The sequence below is a fragment of the Corvus hawaiiensis genome, chromosome 1 (assembly GCF_020740725.1).
Source record: "Corvus hawaiiensis isolate bCorHaw1 chromosome 1, bCorHaw1.pri.cur, whole genome shotgun sequence".
NCBI lineage: Eukaryota > Metazoa > Chordata > Aves > Passeriformes > Corvidae > Corvus > Corvus hawaiiensis.
In genome coordinates this window covers 48,133,420-48,155,880 of record NC_063213.1, presented here as the reverse complement: position 1 = coordinate 48,155,880, position 22,461 = coordinate 48,133,420, and the positions used below count along the sequence as shown (strand labels likewise).

General features: G+C 39.7%; 1 protein-coding gene, 1 long non-coding RNA gene and 1 other non-coding gene across 6 annotated transcripts; 2 read left to right on the top strand and 1 right to left on the bottom strand.

Moving 5' to 3' along the window:
• Positions 1-7,135: 7,135 nt before the first annotated feature.
• TOMM7 (translocase of outer mitochondrial membrane 7) lies at positions 7,136-12,458 on the bottom strand. Its single transcript, XM_048303565.1, has 3 exons — positions 12,263-12,458; positions 8,550-8,598; positions 7,136-7,354 (listed from the first exon to the last, which is right to left on the bottom strand). The coding sequence occupies exons 1-3, from the start codon at positions 12,363-12,365 to the stop codon at positions 7,339-7,341; spliced, it is 168 nt and encodes a 55-aa protein (XP_048159522.1). The 5' UTR covers positions 12,366-12,458; the 3' UTR covers positions 7,136-7,338.
• On the top strand, positions 12,438-21,933 carry LOC125325929. Of its 4 annotated transcripts, none has more exons than XR_007203616.1 (4): positions 12,438-12,729; positions 13,642-13,718; positions 17,995-18,030; positions 19,662-21,933. It is a non-coding gene; the product is annotated as an uncharacterized LOC125325929 (long non-coding RNA). The 4 variants fall into 4 exon arrangements; XR_007203617.1 differs by having other exon boundaries at positions 19,579-21,933; XR_007203615.1 differs by having other exon boundaries at positions 18,506-21,933.
• LOC125335655 lies at positions 18,280-18,367 on the top strand. Its single transcript, XR_007207511.1, has one exon. It is a non-coding gene; the product is annotated as a small nucleolar RNA SNORD93 (small nucleolar RNA).
• Positions 21,934-22,461: the final 528 nt, after the last annotated feature.

Sequence of the window (22,461 nt, the reverse complement as noted above, 5' to 3'; positions counted from 1 at the left end):
AATAAAAATCAACATATGGCTGCTGAGCAATGCAGCAACATGCATTTGTCTTTTATATTTCACTAGTATGGACAAGCAACATACCATGAATGCATATTCTTGAGTACTGTATTAAAAAAAAAAAAAACAAAACAACCAGAACAGGACTTAAGACTGAGTACCAAACCACTGAAACTTTCCTTGGCTGCATCATTTGCAGCACTGTAGCTGTGCAGGTACCTCATAAACCCAAACTCAGAGGAATTCACAGACCACACCGGGGATGCAGGCAGCAGAAGTCCCTCAAGCTTTGTCCCTAAAATTGGTAAAATATTAATTATCCTCACTTTTTCTTCTGGCACAGTGGGGAAGATGCGGAGATGAAAGGCAGGCCTTGGAATGTGGATGTCAGTAAACTCTCCTCTTCCTCTGACTGATCTGATTGTCCACATATGCATTCCACCACTGGGGATGCCAAAAGAGTGACCAGTCCACCCACTGCTCACATCTCAGATGCTCAAAACAAACCAAACCACTGCTTTGCCCAATATGGTAAAACTGCCATCTCAAGCTGAGCAACATCTGGAGAAGGAATGAGGAGATCTCAAGGAGACCTTTAAAGATGGCTGTGGTGAATGTGTTTTCTAAGAGCACATAAGATCCTACTTTAACTGTGCTGGCACATGCTCCAGGAAACATAGGAAAGCCTGGTTTAGCTTTTTCACTGCTCACATTCACAGGGATTTTCTTTTAGTGACCATTTGGTTAGAGAACTTTCTTTATTATGCCAATAACAGCTATAAGACCCAAAGTAGATCCCACACTGGACCTAATTACTATGTGAGAACACAGAGCGGGGGAAAAAAAAAAAAAAGACTGACCAAAAGGAAAAGCATCTCCTGGTTTCACTTCTCCCAGTAGAGTGGCTGCCTGAGATCACCATTAGTTACTATGTACACTGCAACTAAACAAACTCACACTGATCTCCTGAAATGCCAAAAATCGTGTAAGAATTGGAGTGCTGAAATCCCTTGCAACTGACAGACAAGCACTGACAGTTCCACCAGCACCCTTTAGCTGATAGCTGCCCCAGGCTGTCTGCAATTCTAGTAAACATGTAAATGCTGCTACATTTTAGGGTGCAGAAGATGAGCAAAGACTACCATTTGTTGGGTAGGGAGGTCAACTTTCAAGTCCTTCCTGGAACAAAGTTATCGCTGATGGTGCCACTGAGCTGCCATTATTTCACCTGTGTGTCCTCCACAGCCACCCACAGTTCTCAGGGTCCTTCAATGCAGCAGCTGCCTTGCTGGCCATCAATCTCCTGTCACAGTGGCAACTTCAGGGACTGCTCCCAGGATCAGCACCACTTGCTGAAACCAACACTCACTGGTGCTTCTGGCACACAAATATTTGCAGTGGGGAATTCAGATGAAGTCAGAGGAGACCTAAACACTGCTGAGCATGATACAGGGCCTCTCAAATGAATCAATTTATCATCCTTTTTCCAGTTTGCTGTGTAGAAAGCATTTTACACCAGTAAACACACAAAGGCATTTATTTTAGTTGGCAGACCAGCACAAACACATAAAAAAACCAGAACAATATTAAAAGTGAGCAGTCCTAACTACACTCAGCAACAATACCTCAACACTTCCATTGAAGAGAGCTCTTCCTAACTAACAGCCAACTCACTGAGCAAAGAAAACTCAAAAAACCAAAACAACAACAAAAAACCCCCCCTAACACAACCCAAACAAAAAAAGACCTGCTAATAATTACCTAATAGGAAATTACCCACCAAAGCAGCATTTTGGCTGCTGCTGTACAGGACCAGCCTCGCCCTGCACATCCCAGCTAGCCTTTCTCCACATTTCCATTCATCCTTAGTTGTTAACACCACACTGAGATTTTGGAATGCTTAACAGATAACCAGCTGCCTTCATCCTGCTTTTGAATTCCCAAAGAAGGAAGAAGGTAAAGCTATGTTGAAAAGCATGCATACATTACACAGTATGCAAGAAAAGCCCACAGTATTCAGAAAGTGTTTAAGATGAGAAACAAAATATCCCTAAGAGCAGCTGCCATAATACCAGAATGCTGGACAAGAGAGAAAAAAAACCAAACAACCCCCCAAAAAACCAAAAAGACAGAATGCAAGCTAGTATTAAAGTAATCTAATAAAAAAGTAGGAGGGGTTTTTTTAAGTGATAGTCTCTGAAGTACCATTTTTCTATTTTTTAACCACACTTTATTGTGTAAGAAACTTCTAAAAAAAAAAAAAAAGTGGAAAACATTTCAGCCTGACTGACTTCCCAGGTTGCAGTACCATCCCCTACCCAGCACTGGTGTAAACACTAAAACTGCACTGGTGTAAACACTAAGTTTGGAAAAAATTTAGAAAGAACAACAGCTACTCGAAAGAGACTGCCTGCATCTCTAGTGCCTCCACAGATTTTATAACAGCTGATGGTGAGATTAGCAAAACCACACCGATGCTACAAGATATGGAAGAGTTACACCACCAGTAAAGCATGGGAGCAGCATCACTTTTCAGCAGTAATGAGCCATTAGGTTGGCTTAGCTTGATGGGAAACTTCCCCTATGTTTGCCACTGTTATTTGTAAATAATAATCTTTTCTAATTTCAATTTAAAAGATAAAATGATGGACAGGTAAGTATGCAGTAGTATCCATCAAAGACACCACAGTCAAGAAGTGCTGGCAAATATATATAAATATATATTTATATGTATATATTTATATAACAGTAAACTTTGTGACTAAGTCCTTGCTTTTCAAGTCAAATGATTAGATAACAATTTCTGATCTCTCTCAGTGAATTTCTTTCCTCTTCTTCATAAGAGGAAAACCAAAACCCACCCATCCCCTTGTTCCCAAAAAAATGCAACCTCTGCAGGCTTCAACCCTGAAGTGCTACTTCTTCCATGAATTACTATCAACCAATTTCTGTAATCTAAACATATTTAACCGAGTCCTGGTATATTTTCAAGACTGACTTTGGCAGTCATCAGAAAACACTCCACAGAAATTCTGCAGTCTGGATTTCTATTCGGTGACCAGAATTTAAGATTCAATCTTTCCTGAGAAAATCTGTTTTAAAAAAACAAACATTCACCTTCAGAATCAAAACACTGAGATTTGATTTGCCCTTCAATGTAATTTTCCACTTAGCAGATAAACATTCCCTCCATCTAACTCATCCTCTAATCCTGAATTAACTTAAGCATAACCAAGAAACAATGTACGTATCCCACAAGCTTAACCAAGAAATGGCTATTGCATCACACATCATCATGGAAAAGTATTTAGAAATTGCAATTAAGTGGTTATTTGTAAAAATTAAATTACTCATATGACATTTAACAGGATGTGGTCTCTCCTCCTGTGGTGAAAACAGATGTAATGAGCTTTAATTTCCAAATATCATCAGTATCATCATAGCTTAAATTCCAAGCCTGTAACAAAATACTTCCAAAAATATCCAAGGTATATATACTTTGATGTAGCAATTTTTCTGATAAAAAACCATTATGTCAGGTCTCTGTTTCATTTACCACACAATGCAAGAAGATGAGATCTTAAGCAGCTCTTTGTCACCTACAGCCATTTTGGAAGACAGCTGTACAAAGTAGCAAAGGACAGCTTTTATACTTCACCAACATGGGCCTGTTGCAACAAAATTCTGAACATTGATTTGATCTGCACAGTTTACGTGTTTAAATGTTATAGTTCAGCTAATAGGAGCTTTGCTGATGAATTCATCCAAGGAAAAAATAAAATCACACAGCCTCTGTTTTATAACTGTGGTGAGATACAGCACAGTTACTTTGTACCAGCCGTGTCTACACCAGGAATTTGTAGCAGAATTAAAAACCTGTTACAAACTCCCTATCACCTTAATTTTGCCTCACAACTGGCCAGGCCTTGAAGAGCTTATGGAGCACACAAGTAGGTTTCTTTGTAGATTAAATTATTAAGAACAAAATTATACTGAAAGCCAGACTTTTTTCCCTTTAGTGATGACACTAAACTGACCATTCTTTTTATACCCTGCTACCAGGAGATCCACAGCCCATACACCAAGACCAAGAAAACCACCGAACTCTCAAGACTCCCCCTTGGTCCCTTGCATAATTGGTTGTCACCAGGTACAACAAGCTCCAGTGACAGCTGGCATTTCCCTGACACTAAGGCAATCACAGGCACGATCCACCTCCACTTTGAAGACACCAAAGTACAAAGCCAAACAATCCTTACTTATCTCCAGGTTAAGATCAACGGGATACCTTAAAAGTCAGTACAACCGCCATCAAACACAAGAAGGCACCAATGATTTTATTTAACCCATCTAGACTGTAGCCTTGAGCTCAGCTGTAGAAGTCACAGCTCATTTTTCAGTAAACTATACTCACTGACTTTATTCCAACACTGAGAGTTCACAGGACTGCATCACAAACCCACCACAGAAAAGAATCTGCACTTGGCTGCAGAAGGCACTGATTCAGTGACAGAGCTCAATACAGTCAAGCAGGGAACTCATATATGTTCTTTTCTAAGCATCTCCCATCCGACAGTAAAATAAAACTTTCTCAAGTTCTACTGGGAGAAAAATGGAAAGGAAAAAATCATAGATTAAAACACTTGAAATTAATAACACTCAATTTAAGTCCCCAGCCTTGACAAACATGAGAGTCCTTCCACCTCACTCCACAGACCTGCCCTCTTTTCCCTTGCACCACCAAAAAATACCAGTCTTGCTAAAACTAGCATACTTCCTGACCATATTTAAGGGAACTAAGATTTTACACAGGAATCTGTTTAATGTACAACTTCACAAACCACTGATCTGCTCTTACAAGCACATCCAAGTTTTGTGAAAATGACAAAAACTGCGAAGTAACTTCAAAACACTCATACCAAAGATTTCTTCATTTTTAAACCTGAAGAAAAAAATATCTCCAATTTTTTTTTTGCTATCTTACAATTAATTACCAAGACTTAATGATTAATACCTATTCTTTTTTCCCCAGGGAAGAATATAAATGTTTATTTAAGGAGAAGTTTCACTCACCTTTTAATTACAGAAAGAGCATTATATGGAATGAAAGTCTGGACATACAAATAAAACATTATACAAACATTATACTACATACTGGCATTCAATTTAACCTGATTTGAAGGTACTATGAAAGACTTTTTCCTCCTCAATTCGAAAACCCAAGAGTTCCATGCTAATGACTTTCCTGAAACACACTTGAGTAGCAGTGAATTACCAAAAATTTCCTACCCAATATGCTTAAGAATTGCATAAGCAATATTTATCCCATAATTGTAATTCCAAGTTGCAAAAAAAACTGAAATGCAACTATTTTTAAGACAAACTTTCAGCATGGAGACGTCACAGAATGTGGCCTGTGCTTGACATAGCCATGCTTTTGTAAAACTTTTAATGAAAGAGGAAACGTTTCCCTATTTCTCTACCTCTTGCCAAATTTATCATTCTTGGAAAGCAGCCAGAGCAACCATGTGGCGGTTATGACCCACAAACCACATCCCCAAATGTCAGACACACAACAGAGCACATGAAATACACTTCTGCAGGTGTTTGGGTCCATCTACCCACTGCTGCATTTTGGGTATTGTACACCCTTGTGAAATGCAAAATCTGACAGAGAAATACAAGTTACTTCACACTGAATACTGTATCCCTTAGTACTGAGTATTTCAGGTTACTGCATGAAATTCAACAGAAGAAAAATGTTCCTAATCATGATTAAAGCCACTATCAAGTACCAACAGATTATTTCATTACTATTATCATTAGTATCAGTCAAGAAAAAGAATCAAAATTTTAATTCCCTTCATAATTTAAGACACATGAGCAGTTACATTAATCTTAAATTACCAGAAGAGAAAAGGCACTAAAAAGGCTGCACTAACAAAAGGAAATACGGTCATGAGAAAATGTTCTGCGTTCAGTCCTTGCTCTGTTCCACTGTAAGCAGTCTATCAGCATTAGCCATGCCAGTATTTCATGGCATTTGATTATCATGATTAATGGCATTTTAAGGAACATGCTGGTTTGCACTAGCTCTCATAAATGTTTTCACTTTTTTCTTTCAAATTCTTGTCTTTCAATTTAAGTTTTCTCCCTTGGCTCATTTCTCTCTATTTTTCCAATCACAGCCCTTAAACATAGTAACATTTTATCATGAATTTTCATGGCAGATTAAAAACTGAGGAATCTCCTATTCTTAAACATTTAATTTATATAAAAACTGCCTGAAAATCTGTGGGGTTAAAAAAAAAAGGCCATGCCAAAATCTAGAATAACTTTGTTGCAATGACAATTCAGGGCCAATAAACATTATTTTTTAAAAATCACCACAGATACAAACCACCCTGCACAGTTCTGGAAGGGAGAGAGCAAACTACCCAACACAGCTTCTATTTAACAGAAACCAAGGAGTCACCTTTTTAGCGCTTGAACTTCAGTGTTAGAAGAGAGAAAACCAACTGAAACCAAAACAACCATGGTCCAAAGAGCAAGACTTCAGCATAAAAATGAAGCATATACCTTGTTTAGAGTACTTGTTTTCTTCCTTCAGTTATACATTAGAAACTTCCTCTTACAGTTAGAGCAATGTATACACACAGACCCAGAGCACTCAACTGCTGTGTCCTCCCACCCCATCCTATATCCCAGAAAAAATAGATAGTATTTAAAGGTCAGTTTAGCAGAAAATTATACTTTTTAGTATGTGACTGTGCTAGAAAACACAAACATACACATCCCTCAATCCTTACTGTATCCACAGATAAAAGAATCCAACAAGGAGGAAAAAAACCCCAAGTGGATCAGCACAGTAACCAGCCACAGAGGCTTACCAACACTTGGGCAAGGAACCTTTGAAGAATACTGAAGTATTTAAAACTTTAGCTCAATTTTCTGGTTACTGTGAAGATAAAAAGGAATCTTTACCCAAAACACAATCATTAACAAAGATAAGCATGGGGGTTGAATACCACCATATTTTGAAAAAAACACAAAAAATCCAAAACGCCCACCATGGGTCTCTGTAATAAATAAATTATTACGTGATACTTATGTAAAGACTTAAAAACAATGTGCATCCATTCAAATTGTATTTATTTAATTACACCGTAATGCAAATAAGTTAGGTCCATATAAACTTCATTTTGTTGTATGTACAACCTATGTCATTAGCAAGCTGATTGAGCCAGCTGGTCTAAGTGTCGGCCTCATCCTCTGGAATGTACGCATCTTCTGACACTCTGTCCATCAGCTGCATCTAGAACAGGACCACCACAGCCTTCATCCCCAAAGTAGACTGAAAGGGGAGGGGGGAGGAAATGAAAGTCAGATTTGCAGCATGTACTTGTCTTTAAATTGGTATTTGTAAAACACAAGTCTGGAGGAACAGCTCTATAAACATACAGAATAAATGCTAGCTCCCAAAATACTGAAATAATGCCAACTTTAAAGTAAAATTTAAGCCTACAGAGCACCAACATGCACTCACAAAAATGAGCATCTGTAAGCTCTGGATTAGACCAAACATCTGCTTGGGGTATCTATGTATATATATATTTTCTGGTACAAAACATGTATTTTACACGGTACAGATACACACCAAAAAAAGCAGTCTCAAACTACTAGTGAAGCTAATCACAGAAACACTGTGAACAAGCAAACAACTGCAGCAATTTGGTTACTAAGACAACAGAAGATTCAACTGAAATTGTAATATGATCTTACTACTTCTTTTCCCATATTTTCTACTGAATCACTGAATCCTAAAAGTGGGATTTCTAGACACTGTAACTATGTGAAGCTAGAAGAATTAATCTATGACTGCAAACAATACAGCCCATCAATTATTTGTTTCAGGAATATCTGGTCCTGCACAGTAATCAAAGGTATTTCTTGAAAAACAGAAGACCCACCCTTTCTTCAAAACTTTAATTAGTTTGACCCAAGGAAGCCCTTCAATAAAACTCAAATATCACTATGACTTAAGCATTACTAATGCCATAACACTGCAGCATAACAAAGAGCCCCACAAGAAAGAGGCAACATGAGCCAAATGCACTTTGCTTCATGTCAGTGACTAATATTGAAGGATATAACCCTTTATTTCATGCAACTGTTATGAAGTGCTATTCCTTCACTTGCAAAGGCAGAAGGAGACTGGGTTTTGGTTTAAATTGTTCTAGAAAGCTGAGAAGTTATTCTTCAGTGCCGAAACTTGCACAAACTAGCTCTACAACAGATTAGAAGAGCAGCTAGCACGCAAAAGACACAGGAAGCTCCGTATCTTAAAAACCATGCCAGATTAAGAGAAAGGCCTTCCCAAGAACTAGAACTTTGCTGACTTGTCATTTGAATTTCTGAAGAAACAAGAACCACAACAATTAAAAACAAGGGATGGAAGCATCATTCACAACTGTTGCTGGCTGGAGACAACACTCACACCAGTAACTATCTGCACTGGGTTTCTATGTACATCTGGAACCAATACATACCTCCAGATAGTTGGCTCAGGCATTCCAGGATCTGCACCTCTTTTAAAACCTGAAGTGAAACATACATTACAAACATACATAAAAATAAATATGTGCAGACTCCTACATAGTTAAATCTCTATCAAAATATTCCAGCCCATTAAATTGCAATAAAAAAGAAAACTACTGAACAGAGAATTGTGATTTGTGAAGCTGTGCACTAACCTGAACAAAAACTGCCATTCTTATGAGGGTTAGAAAGCAAAGAAAATAAATACAAGTGTACACTTTTCTTTTTTCAAGAAGTCTTACCTGCATCTTTACCTGACTTAATATTCAGGGTCTACTAACTGTGTGAGATCAAGGAAGTCATCTGTCCCAGAGATCAATACACACATAACTTTACACACACAAACCCACAGATTTTAAATGTTTTTCGGAACACAACCTGGCAGGGCTCTACCAAGAGAGAGCCTGTAACTGGTGTAGAGTGAGCACCTCGAGGCCTAACAGGCAATTCTCCAATGACATCTGACACAGAACTTAAAAGCAGTATTTCAGTAACAGTTCACTCAATTTAGCACGGCAGAATGGTAAATGTTAAATCAATTAAACCTCAAATCTTCTATTCTGACTGGCACTTTTTTGAAAAAGTTACTTAGTACTAAAGCTTGCAAACAAACAAGATGTTTTCTAATGCCCAGGGAAATGAAATGAAAGTTAACTACAAAGAGCTCATTTCCAGCCAATGACTCAAATAAACCAATCGATTAAGTATATGTATGCTAGGGAAGCAAATGAAGGTTTAGTGTATGAAGTATCTTTGCTCTCTGGACTGTAAAATAAAAGTCTTGAAACAGAATCATGCAATTCAGGCACTATTCAACACTACTGGCTATCTAGAAGTGAATGTTTCATGAAAAATATATTATTTCCCTCATTTACAGAAAATAAATAATTAATGTCATCTTGCCTGAAACACAGGCCACAAAGGTTAATGGAAAAACTTCCATTAATTTCACATGCACTGGAAAAGCTCTTTGAAGATAACCTTGACTGATTTGATGCTATTAGACATCCCGACCTGAGTTCTTTAGCTGCCATACTGCCCAGCAACACAGCTTAAAATTGCAGTCACACTATGCATGTGAATGTTTCTGGCTCCTCCCCTCACCCTCAGTATTTTTAAATAAGCAAACCAGGTTTAACAAAACTGCATTGGTCTAATTTACTGACTTAAAAGCAGGGTAGCCACTTCAAAGCAAGCTTAAAAAAGTACAACAAAACCCCACCAATGACCTATAATTGCACGTTCACATACCGGGCTCCTTGTACATGCCCCGAGCTAGAAAGCCTTTCAGAGAAAGTTACAGGCTCAAATTTTCTGACCATTTCCTTGCCTATGTTTAGTTTAGCATGTATTTTATACACACAGGGGTCACACCGTCCCTCCCAGATTCAAAAGTAATCCCAGTAGAGAAGAGGTTCTTCCAATCCTGCAGACTCTGGGTACATGCCACCTCCAAATAAATGTCTATGGCAAACGAGGTAGCATCTGCACATCCCCTTCCCATCTGCTTATACTTTCATTACTGCAGATAAATTTATTAAGAAGGCAATGCAGATGTGGAACAGCACATTTATTTTCTAAAGATAGGAACCTAAACTACTTTAGTTTAGTTACTAAAATTTCTCACTGCTACATAACAAAAATATACTAGGCACCCTGGTGTTAGTACCACTGTAAATATAGTAAGGCGGCTTTATACAATTTGAAGTAACTTATTTCATGTCCTCTGATGTCACTAAGAACAAAGAGCATCTTTCCCACATCCACAGACACTGCCACGGAAGTAAAATCAAAACAAAATTTCAACAACAAATTAGGTCACAAAACACTGCTGAAATTCCCACCCAAAACTTATTAATTTAAAATAACTGATAAACTAAAAATGGAAATGCAATTAAAGTTCAGACCTAATAATGCTAATTAGTTTTTTCCATAGTTTTTGAAGTTACTTCTTTTGCTTGTAGTTGTTGTTAAAGCACTTCTGTAACAGCTGAAGAGACAAACGTTTCCCTGGTTGCTGTCTATAAACAGCCAAAGCCCTTCAAACTGGACACTGCATTCCCCTCAATTAATCAAAACAACCTGTCAGATTTGACCATAAACACATCAAGCTCCCAGCCCTCCTTCATGTTTGCATGCAATGCAGAGATGCCTGCCTGGTTTAGGTGCTTTTCCCAAAAGGCCCGACAGCTTGGGCACAAAGTAAGATGAATTGCAGGGATCAGCCTTCCTGGGCCCCCCACCATAAAAGAAGTGAATGAAAGTGTCAGGCCTGTGGCACATGTGCCTGTTTTAAGTGGGCCAAGCTCTTTAACAAGGACAGCTGATGGCATCCAGCTCTAACTCAGCAGGAGAACTACCGTGTAGTAGTGATGCCTGGCCAGCCCAGTGACAGAAAGCAAAATATATCCCAGGCACCAGGCAAAACACCAAGGCATCCCCTTAACGTTCCAACGCAGCTTGGAAACAGGAGCCACATCATTTTTGGTGGGAGAGAGACTGTGACCTGTACGTTGCTGCAAATTCAACCTCAGCCCTCTAGAGGATGGCAATGCCCTCGGTGCCACAAAGCAATGCTCTCAGCGTTCTCCTCACCACAGACTCCCTGGTGCAAAAAGCACAGCCCTGACTTCTACAGCAGGCAGTCCCTGACACAGGGTGAAATCGCAGCCCCATTTGCTGTTCGGCCACTTCGGTGCTCTGCCCACTCCCCAGAGGGGCCCTCACACAAGATTGGCCTCCAGGCAAGAAAAAGGGCAAAAAACTCTTTATTACAGAACGACAGAATTGTTAGGTTGAAAGGGACATCTGGAGATCCTTTAATCCAACCCCCCTGCCAAGGAAGGATCACCTACAGCAGGTTACACAGGAATTCATCCAGGTGGGTTTGGAATGTCTCCAAAGAGGGAAACTCCACGACCTCCCTGGGCAGCCTGTTCCAGTGCTCTGCCACTCTCAACGCAAAGTAGTTCTTCCTCATGTTGAGGTGAAACTTCTTGTGCTATGGTTTATAGCCACTGCTCCCCATCCTGTTGCTGGGCACCACTTAAGAGGCTGGCACCAACCTCTTGGCTGGCACCTGCGTTTGAGTTATTTGTATGCTTTGATGAGATCCCCTCCCAGTCTTCTCTACTCTTCTCTGGACTAAACCGGCCCAGCTTCCGCAGTCTCTCCCCATAAGAGAGATGCTTCAGTCCCTTAATCATCTTCGTGGCCCTGTGCTGGACCCTCTCCAGCAGCTCCTCGCCTTTCCTGTACTGACGAGCCCAGAACTCGACTCCAGATGTGGCCTCGCTAGGGCCGAGTGGGAGGGTCACATGCTACTTTCTTACAAAGAAAGGAAAACAAACAAACAAACAAAAACATACAAACACACAAACAAAAACCCCAACAATAACAAAAAGCCTCCCCGTCTCGCAGTTCTGCCAAGGGCAACCGCGCCCTCCCTTCCGCACATGCGCGGCGATGGCCGCGGGGGCCGGGCGGCGGGGGGAGCGCGGCGGGGCGGCCCTGCTCGCCCGGGCCCTTCCCTCGGCCCCCCCGCTCCCCGGCAGCGCCCGGACGGGCCGGGGGGGCGGAGAGCGGCCATGGGACCCGGCCGCCCCGGACCCGGCCTCGGCAATGGCCGCCGAGGACCCCCGCGCGTCCCCCGCCCGGCACTGACCGAGATAGAGCACTACGGGGATGAAGCCCCAGCGGATGGCGAACTGGCCGCCCTTGAAGAGCTGCTGTAGCCGCTGCTTGGCCTCCTTGCTAAGCTTCGGCATCCCGGCGGCGGGGCAGAGAGGAAGAGGAGGAGAAGGAGGAGGAGCCCAGCCTCTCTCGTAACAGCGCCGTGCGCTGGGCGGGACCCATCGCTGGGCTGCGGGGCGGGGACCCGGGCTGGCTGTGCCCTCGGGCGGGCGGAGAAATGGCGGCCGTGGGGTGACCTGCGCCCGCCTGCCAGCGCCGCAGGCTGAGGGGTCGGCAGCGGGATCGGCCCAGCGGGGCTGTGAGGGGGCGCGGGGGCTACAAATGCTGTGGGTCTTCCTCGCCCGCCTTGGGTTCTGCCGCACTCTTGTGCTTGTTTCTTCCCCGGAGCTCTCGAGGTGTTGCGCGCACGCCGCCTCTGGAGGGTGGGAAGTGCCTTTGGTAAGTGAAGGGTAGAGATGGTGTTTCTGGAGGAAACTGGAAATGCCTCTAAATGAAGCTCTCCATGAGGCCGTGTCAGGGAAGGTTTAGGTTTAGGTATCAGGAAAAGGTTCTTCACCCAGAGGGTGGTTGGGCACTGGAACAGGCTCCCCAGGGAAGTGGTCACAGCACCAGCCTGACAGAGTTCAAGAAGTGTTTGGACAATGCTCTCAGGCACATGGTGTGAGTCTTGGGGTGTCCTGTGCAGGGCCAGGAGTTGGACTTCGATGATCCTTGTGGGTCCCTTTCAACTCAGAATATTCTTTGATCTTTGATACCAGGCTGTGTGATGTATTCAGTCCATGGAAACAAGGAGTTCAGGGAGTGGAAACTTGACTAGAAATATGGGGAGAGAGCTGATACCTAGAAACTGCCAGTACAGTGCTTGGAGCTTGTTGTCCTTACAAACCTCAGAGCCCGGATAAGCACTGAGGCACTTTCTTTTTTGACTAATAAATGAGTGGTCTCTGTCCTTGCAGAGCCCTAACCACCAAGCTACTATTTGTTTCACACAACTTACATGACATCTTGCTGCATAGTTTCTGTGCCATTGACTCAACAAGTTATTACCATGTTTTCATTCTTTCTTAGGTAGCCTCCTGCCTTTTGCTGTAATGCCAGATCCAGGCCATGTGCAGGTCTTCAGGTTTACTAATGCAGCTGCAGCATTTAACACCATCAGGCTACATCATGTCTGCTACCTGTAGCAAGGTTCTGCATGTTATATATTGGTTTGCCTGCAGCATTTACTTGAAGTTCTGTAGCCGTTTTGTCACATTAAGAATAACAGCAGGTCTGTGCTTTTTAGAGATGAGAAAGAATTCAGGGATACAATAAATATCACTTATGCAGATATCCTATTTCCTCTTCCAGTGTATGGATGCCTGCTCTGCCATTCCAGCATGATAAAAAATGGAGCTTTTAGCTCACTGCTTGCTCTCCAGGTACAGGTGGGTAGCAAACTGCAGGCAACATGAGGCGTTCTGGCAGCCCAATGGCTTGCTTTTGCCATAGTCTGTGAATAAAGTGGAGGGGGTGGAAGAATATTTTGGTGATGTCATGGCACAAACGTGCAGTCATGTCACAGAGTGCACAGCCTTTCCTGTTGTACACCACTCCAAGTGCCCTGTGCTTCTGTACACATTAAATGTGGGGTACACCAGTATTTCTTGTCATATGACTGACACATATTTAGTGATATCTGACAAGTAAAGTAGAGGCATAGAGTTTGTGAGTGTCTCCTTTATAAACTGAATAGCTTATCCCTGAGGAAAGGTTAGGCACCAGTGCTGTCTGTATTAATCATGAACATCAGTATGAAGTTCACAGGACTCTGAGCCTATACCTTTCCCAAAGGAATATGCCTTTTGGGGGGAAATTCTGGGAATTCTAATTGGAAATTGAGAAAACAAGTCTTTCTATCCACAAGTTTGTGATGGATTTCAATTTTTTTGGTATATCACTGTTGTCAAAGTTTTCAAATTAGTACATATAAGTAGAATTGTACAAACATTCAACATAACAAATTTACTCTTGCTCTGAGCCAGTGTAGTGCAAGAGGCACATTCATTAATCAGTAATGGCTTGTCATACTCAGAAGAGAACTCAAACCACTGAACCTGCTTTTTTTACTTGCAGTAAAGAACCTATTTTCTAGCAGTTTGTATTAAATTGTTTTGGTTTTTTTTGTAGATGAGGCCATGTAGGATCTGTTTCCACACTGTGGTTTCTGTTACAGCTTGTTCTTTCTAAACATACAAAGCCAACTGTTCATTACAGCACACAGCTTGTTAATAATCTCTCAAAAATATTGCAGTAAAATAATGACCCACTGTAGTGGAATTAAATTCAAAAGGTATTTTCCTTCCTGTAATTGTAGTGGGATTCAGAAGGTCAAATGTACAAATTGCCTGATCCGAAGGATTGAACAGCTCTGTCTCCTTTGAAAATTGGTTTAGCAGTATCACGTGTGACACATTGCGTATAATTATTGTGGATGTTCCTGAGAAAGGATACTCACCAAAGTGTGCCACATGTACCAGATCTTTCTCTTCTTCCCTTCACACATTGAGTCAATGAATAATTTTCAGAGCACAGAACATTAGCCTTTTTTTCTCACGTCTGCCAATTTGAATGTTTGACTAAAAGCTTGTAGGTTATTTCATTGATTTAACTACAGAAGCCAGGAAATTAATAGCAAGAAAGTTAATATTTCTTTGCCTGTTTTCTCACAAACAAAATCAGTGCTAGAAGAGCCCAAAGGTGTGTGTTTGGTATGCAGATAAACCAGTGTTGATTCTGTGTAGTTGCTGGTCTAGATTTACATTATCTTACATACTGAAGCTGTGAAAGGATGTCTGTAAACTAAGAAAAGTGACTGGAGAAGAGCACTTATTTCATCGTAACACACATCCATAGTCTCATACTGTCCAACATATCATATTTGCACCAGAAGACCCCAACTAACCAACCAACCAACCAACCAACAAACCCACAAAACCTCCACAACAAAACATAAAACAGTAAATGGTTGTACTGACTCCAGAAGTTTTCCATGCCTTTATTTGGCTCCTGTGTCACCTAGGATGTTAGAGGGTCTGAGAGCTTAGCAGTCCTTTGGTGATCTACTGACTCTGACAAAGGGGGAAGGAGAGCAGTAGTCATCCTTCCTGGAAGTTCATGGGACAGCACTATTCACATAATTTAAATATTGACAACTAGCCCCTAAAAGCAAAGATGCCTGTGATGGGGCATGAAACAATGAGCTGTCGTGAAGGGAGAAAACCTAATACCCAAAGAAATGGGTACCGTAAGATGGCGTAGAGACTGCCTGGAGGAAACAGAAGTGGGATTTTATGGGTGTGGTATGAGTATTCATGTTTGCAATTTATTGTGGTAACACTTCCATGAAGGATTTTGATTTTATTTGATTTTTTTCTTGTGGCTGATAATGAAGACAAAACCACTTGGAATGGTGTATCCATTAAATAAGAAGAGCAAGAGCTGCAGTTGCTGGAGTGACAAAAGAAATTTAGTGATACCATAGATGCTGAAAGTCTTTTGTTGCAAAAAACCAAATCTCTTTGAATTTCTTTTGCCTTGTAGCTTCATGTGATCAGCAATAACAATAAAATCAGAAACAAAATTGCAGAGGTTTCAACCGGGACAACAAGAACATGAATCCCTACTGTTCTGTTAACTCGATTAGCAGTAATTCTACAAGTGTTTTCACAGCAAATAAATATCACTAATACTCATTGTACAATGGCAAAATATTTCCATTTTTATGGGTAAATGAGAGAACTGAAATTCTTATAGACATGACTGAATCACTGAAGTGTCAGGTTCAGGGAAATAATGTCACTTGGTCAGATGGCTTTAATTTGTCTTTTTGAGTGCAAAGGGTACCTTTCAGGTTAAAGAATTCCATAGCTCTAAAGCTTTATTGAAGTTTCATACTTTAGGATTATACCATAAATCAGTATAAATAGCACAAGAACATAAGGAAGAGCTCTTCAGCAGATTTCCACTGCAGGCTGTATCTTTACAATGTCAGTAAAAACGGTAGTATATTATGACTAGGCATTCTATTTCACTTCATTGTTACGACTAAACTTCCAATTTTTATTGTCGCCTAATAATGATGATCCTTCCATTCCATTTTAGTATTCCTATTCATTTAGTCTAATAAATCCCTGCTCCTCTGCAGTACCACTGATTTGGGAAATGCTCCTTTTCATTTCACAAAGACAAGAAGAGACAAAGATAAATGGAAACTACTACTAGAAATGGAAACTTTTCAAAATAGAAAAGACTTAGGCTATCCAATTAGGTCATGTGCAAAATAACCAGAATTAGAAAATATCACCTGAATGTTACTGAGACCTAGATTCCTTGGGGGTGAGTATATTTGAGTTCTTGCATTTAGCATAGTTTCAAAACATGCTTGGAATGCAGAGTTGTAATACATATAAAAAAATTCTGTCCAAATTAGAATCTTCTTCATATGAATTTCTGTATGATACTTGTTGGATGTATTCTGGTCACTGTCTGATACGGGATATTTCCAAGAAAAGTGATATTGCCAGATGCTGTGCTTGTTTCAGCTGAGGTAATTTGTAGATACAAAAATGCTGCTAGCAAGGATTTTCTTGCTATTTTCTAAGTCCGTGAGAGACTTTTCTCTCTCACAGAAGAGGTAGCAGAGTTATGTAAACAACCAAATACCTGCAACCTTGAAAAGTCTTGTTTATGGTATAGTAGAAAAATATTTTGACAATGGATGTTTCAGGATTTTAGCCAATCACCCCCAAGGGGTGGCTGATCCTTTGTCCAATTAGACTATGAAGAAAAAAGTCTATAAAAGAGTTTGTAAAATAATTAAATAGATCAATCTTGCTGCACAATTCCTGCCTGCTGGATCCTCTCTCCTCCTCCCTATGGCTGCGGGACACGGTGATAGACCCTAGGGCCCAGGCCTGCGGTAATAGTAATTTTCTTCCCAGTGGCTGGTATGGGGCTGTGTTTTGGATTTGTGCTGAACACAGGGTTGAGGACACAGAGATGTGTTTGTTATTGCTGAGCAGAGCTTGCACAGGGCCCAGGCCTTTTCTGCTTTTCATACTGTAACGCTGGTGAGGGGACTGGGGGTGCATGAGAGGCTGGGAGGAGACACAGCCAGGACAGGTGACCCCAACTGACCAAAGGGATATTCCAGACCATGTGGCATCATGCTCAGTATATAAAGTGGGGGGAAGAAGCAGGAAGGGAGGGATGTATGGAGTGATGGTATTTGTCTTCCCAAGTAACTGTTAGATGTGATGGGGCTCTGCTCTCCTGGAAGTGGCTGAACACCTGCCTGCCCATGGGCAGCAGTGAATGAATTCCTTGTTTGGCTTTGCTTGCATGCACAGCTTTTACTTTCCCTATTAAACTGTCTTTATCTCAACCCTCGAGTTTTCTGGCTTTTACCTTTCCGATTCTCTCCCTGATCCCAGTGTTTGTGAGGCATAGTGAGCAGGCAGCTGTGTGGGGTTTGAGTGCTGGCCGGGGTTAAACCACAACAGATGCCTGTCTAGAAAATTAGTGGAATGATCAGAGTGGCAGGAACAAAAAGCAAAGTGTAGTAATTTTGTATATTCAATACAGTAACTGTACAATTTATTTTAAAATAAACCAAAACTGAGTGGTAACATGAAGTTATAATCTCATTATTTTTCATTACAGCTTCTGAGGCCAGGGGAGGAGGAACAGCAGTCTGAGGTGAGACAGCATTGAAAGAACCTCATTAAATGCTTTTAGAGACCTCTGAGAAGAACTGTTGAGATGCTTAAAAATTGAATATTACCTGCTTCACAACTGTAGTGTTGTTTGAAGCATGACTTTCCCATTCTACCCATCTTTACTTAATAATGAAAATTAAGTGCTACACTTAGAGATACTGCTACTTTTTACCTTAGATAGTTTTTCTACAGACACAACAGTTCTTCATGTTTTTATGATTGCAGTACTTGGCCAAGGATGAAAACAATAATCTGATTCCTTACAAACTTTCAGTGATACGCAAAAATCTGATGGATAAAAGGATTTTCTGAGGCCAAAACTAATACCCATATTTACTCATTTGTTGTTTTTAAATTAAGCTCTTTTTTTAGCAGCTGAGCAGCAAAAGTTTTGGTAACTCTAGGAGGATATTCCTCTAAATATATTTTAATGTAAACCTTTCCTTTGTCAACAGATCTCAGATTTTTGTTGCTGAAGAATATGTTGTTTTAACAGCACACATCTATAAAGATTTTAAAGGACTTAAAAGATGCTTATTTTAGGCAAATTTTTACTATGATTTAAACAAGATGAGGAAAACAATATGTTCTGAATTTTCAAAAGCTTGTATACTTGCCTTTATACCAATTCTGACCTTAGTAAATTATATTGTGGTGAAACAACTGTGAAACTGATAATGTAAGTATTTGCAATCAGTTGACAGCATTGCATGTGAAAATGAAATACTTCTCTCTGATACAGAACATAGAATTGCAGCATTTGAAAAATTATAATTGTAACTATAAGTCATATTCCTCTTTCTCTCTTCAATGAGTGTTGTAATAGTCTTCCTTAGCATCCAACTACAAAAAATAAACATGCTGCTGAAACAATTTTTTCTGACAATGAAATACTTGAAAATAGAACTGATTGATGCACAGTACTCGCTTCACTGATTTACAATTGAGCTTTTGGATGCACTCTCAGATTTTGCAAGATAAATGTATACAACAAGTTACTAATTAACTCTGGTTATAAGCTAAGAGAAAACATGTAGTAAAGCAAAAAGAAGAACCTCTGAGCTGAAATATGCCAGGTGGATGTGAAACAGGTCTATGTGGGTTTTTTGCCAGTTTGCCAGTTTTGACTTCAGTCCCAGTTAAATAAATTATATGTAGTTTCAGTTATTGTGTATATCCTTAAGTATTCTTTTTTGTTGTACCTTCCAAAACAAGAAGTGTGTTTGTTGAAACTTAAGATTTTTTTCAACGTGTAAAATAAATTTTAATTTAGTATAGCTTTCATTTCAATAGAATTTGAAGCATAGCATAGTCTAGGTTTTAGTGTTGTAATTATAATAGTTCTTAACAATTTGTAATACAAACTATAGAGTCCAGAGCATAAAAGGAAAGGTAAAAATATGTGTATTTTCAGATCTTGAATAGGATTGCCCAGTCAACAAAGGAAATGTGTCGTGTATATGTACAAACTGAATAATTCGTAGTATATCTAAACGTAGAACTAATTATTTAGTTTAACTGGACATAGGTATGAATTTATCTTCATTGTTCACTTTGGGTGAACTGACTTCAGAAACTTAAGGACAAACCTTTGTCACGTTCCTAATTCAGCACGGCCTAACCACGACCAACAAGGTGAGGAGCAGTTCACACCTCCTCCGGCCAAGCCCCTTCAGGCTGTGCTGCCTGAGGTTCCTGCTGAAGGTGACACTGCAGCAAGAGCTGCCTTTCAGAATTTGGAAATTCAGCCAGTATGGACAAAAGTATTAACATTTATGTCTGTCTTTAGTTTTTGCATTTCAGTAGTTCAGATTTCACTGAAAATTCTTTGAGATCTTCAGCACATGGAAGATTAGAATCAGTAATTTAGTATTATAACGAGGAGTAATTAAGGCCTTTCCTAGATACCAGAAGGCGATCAAGCAAAGCTCTTTTCTTCCTTTCCAAGTCTCATCTGGTGCTATCAAGATTAAATGAAGTGCAACTCATGGTTAATGAAGTTTTTACTCTTCTATTAAAATAAAATTTAGTCTCTTAAAATGCTTCCCTTTTGCCTTTCATGCATAATTTCTGTCCATACTTTGTCTATTTTAGTGTATTCGTATGCCATATTTAGCCCAGACAAATGTTTTTAGATTTTACTAACTTCAAAACATTGTCAAGTAGACACACAAGTGTGTCTTCTCTATATATTGACAGCCTGATTCACATGCCTCTAAGTTCATCTAAGACTCTTTCCACTATTGCACAGAAAAGAAATGACCTTTCAGGGAAATACCTATCAGTGTTTCAATCAATGCTGCTGCTTTTCAGTTAGGATTATTAAAAATCTCAAACCTTAATCTCCTAGAACTGCAGAACAACTGCATTTTAGATGCTGGTTTTTTTGGAGTCCAGTTTAAGAGGGTGATTTGTAGCAGTAGGTACTAGAGTGATTAATGAGATTTCAGTAGTTTTTTCCATAGCTTCCTGCCTAGAGGGAGAAAAAAAAAAAAAAGAAAGAAAAATCAACAAACAAACAAACCGACTTCAAACCCATAATGGCAGATTAGTTGTGTGCCTTTCACTGCTTCTTGTAAAATGTTAATGGCCTCCTAAAGGTTTCGTTTTTGAATGAGAACCATCTAAGCAAGAATTTTAGCAGATGCAGAGGACATTCAAGGAACTTGTGAAAGTTCCTTATGTTCTGCTTTATAAAGTCTGTTAGGCAAATTTGGCACAGGCTGTGAATCTAACCCTGATTTCCAAGCATTTAAAGGGTCCAAATAAAATGCCATTCTGTAATAATTTTATTTTTTCCCTTTTTTTCAAGTGTATATTAAGTACACATCTGAGGAAGCAATATTGTACTCCTTTATTTTAGATTTAGGTAGCAGTCACAAGAGATTAAATGCCGTTACGTGTAACAAAGCATGAAGATGACAAGATACATAAACCTGGGGCTTTTCAGCTCCATCACATCATCCAGCATGTAATGATGCAGATTTTGTATTTCAGACACCAGTGTCACCTTGGGGTTGAAATCACTCTAGATGAATCTGTGTGAGTAAGTATGAGTAAGATAGCTCCCCACACCCCAATTACCTTCCTATTTTAAAAATAGAAAGGAAAATGAGTCGTCCTGAGTTAAGACATGAGTTGTTTGTGTGTGGTATTTGTGATGGAAGATTCTTTCTAAAATAAACACAGTAGTAAATGGTCTGCTTTTTTCCTCTCATATTTTAAGGGGACAGGTTGCTTTTAGTGACGGAGTACTAGACTGGACTGATCCTGGTCTCTTTTAGGGCATTAGTACTTGACTAATACATACAGCACTATCTATTAGAGTCATTAATTGTATCAAGCAAAATATTTTTTCTGCAGTTTTTTTATTAAATTTCTTTAAAGCCACATGCAGGATGTTACTTCCCATGTTGTATTTTAGTTCCAGCAACTCTAACATGGATGATATGGTGATGGACTTCTGAAATCCTGAAGAACATGAATCTGACAGGGAGCCTAGGTGGGACTTAAAAAAAAAATTACAAATCATTCAACTACTATTACAAAAATTTTATAAATGCTGAATAAGGGTGTCAATTAATAAATGTTTCAGCCTCTATTAATTTAGTTCCTTCACTTCATTACAGAAAGACACTATTGATCCAAAATTTATTAGGAGTGTTCTGCTAAAGCCAGCAGAGGGCAGACTTGAATTGGAAACCCTTTTTGCTACTGCAGTTACTTGAACTTAAAATACCAGATAGTCCCTTGAGCTCAAAGTCTCATCACTACTTTACTATTCTAATTACACTTGTGCTGGATAAAAGCTTCTTTGCAGTTACTGTTTGACAAAATGAGTGTTTTGCGAAAATTTAAATAAAGACGTTAATACGAAAGTGAATAAGTGTGTATGAGCAGCTGTGTGTTACTCATCAGGGATTATCCACACTGCTTAATCATTAACCATGTATATCTTGAAATGTTTTTTGAAAGCTAGGGAATATAATTATCCCCATTTTACAGATGAAGAAACTGAGGAATAAAGTGGTAACCTTGCAGACTACCCATCTGGGTGATTTACAGAAACAAAATCCAGATTTCTGAGATCTAATCCAGTGCTTTGCACACATAAACTATTTGAACTCTTGCAAACATTATGGAAATGATTGCTAGCGGCCCAAATTGTGGAGACTGAGGAGCTTACACTGATGAAATAGCTGGCAACATGACAGTCAGGTTGTAGATCTTTAGAAGAATATTCTTCCCAAGAAGATGAGTGGCAGTCAGATCAAATGCCTGAAGATCTGCTTTAATTTTTGATTTTTAATTTTTGATTATTGATTTTTGATTATTTTTGATTATTAAAGTTTTTGATTATTAAAACAAGTACTCTGCAGTTTTAGGTACACTTGTTAGTCATTAAGTTAGG

Coding starts and splice junctions, on each gene's coding strand:
- TOMM7 (XM_048303565.1), bottom strand. CDS start 12,365: ATGCCGAAGCTTAGCAAGGAGGCCAAGCAGCGGCTACAGCAGCTCTTC. Junction 8,599..12,262: donor CCCCGTAGTGCTCTATCTCG/GTCAGTGCCGGG, acceptor GTTTCACTTCAG/GTTTTAAAAGAGGTGCAGAT.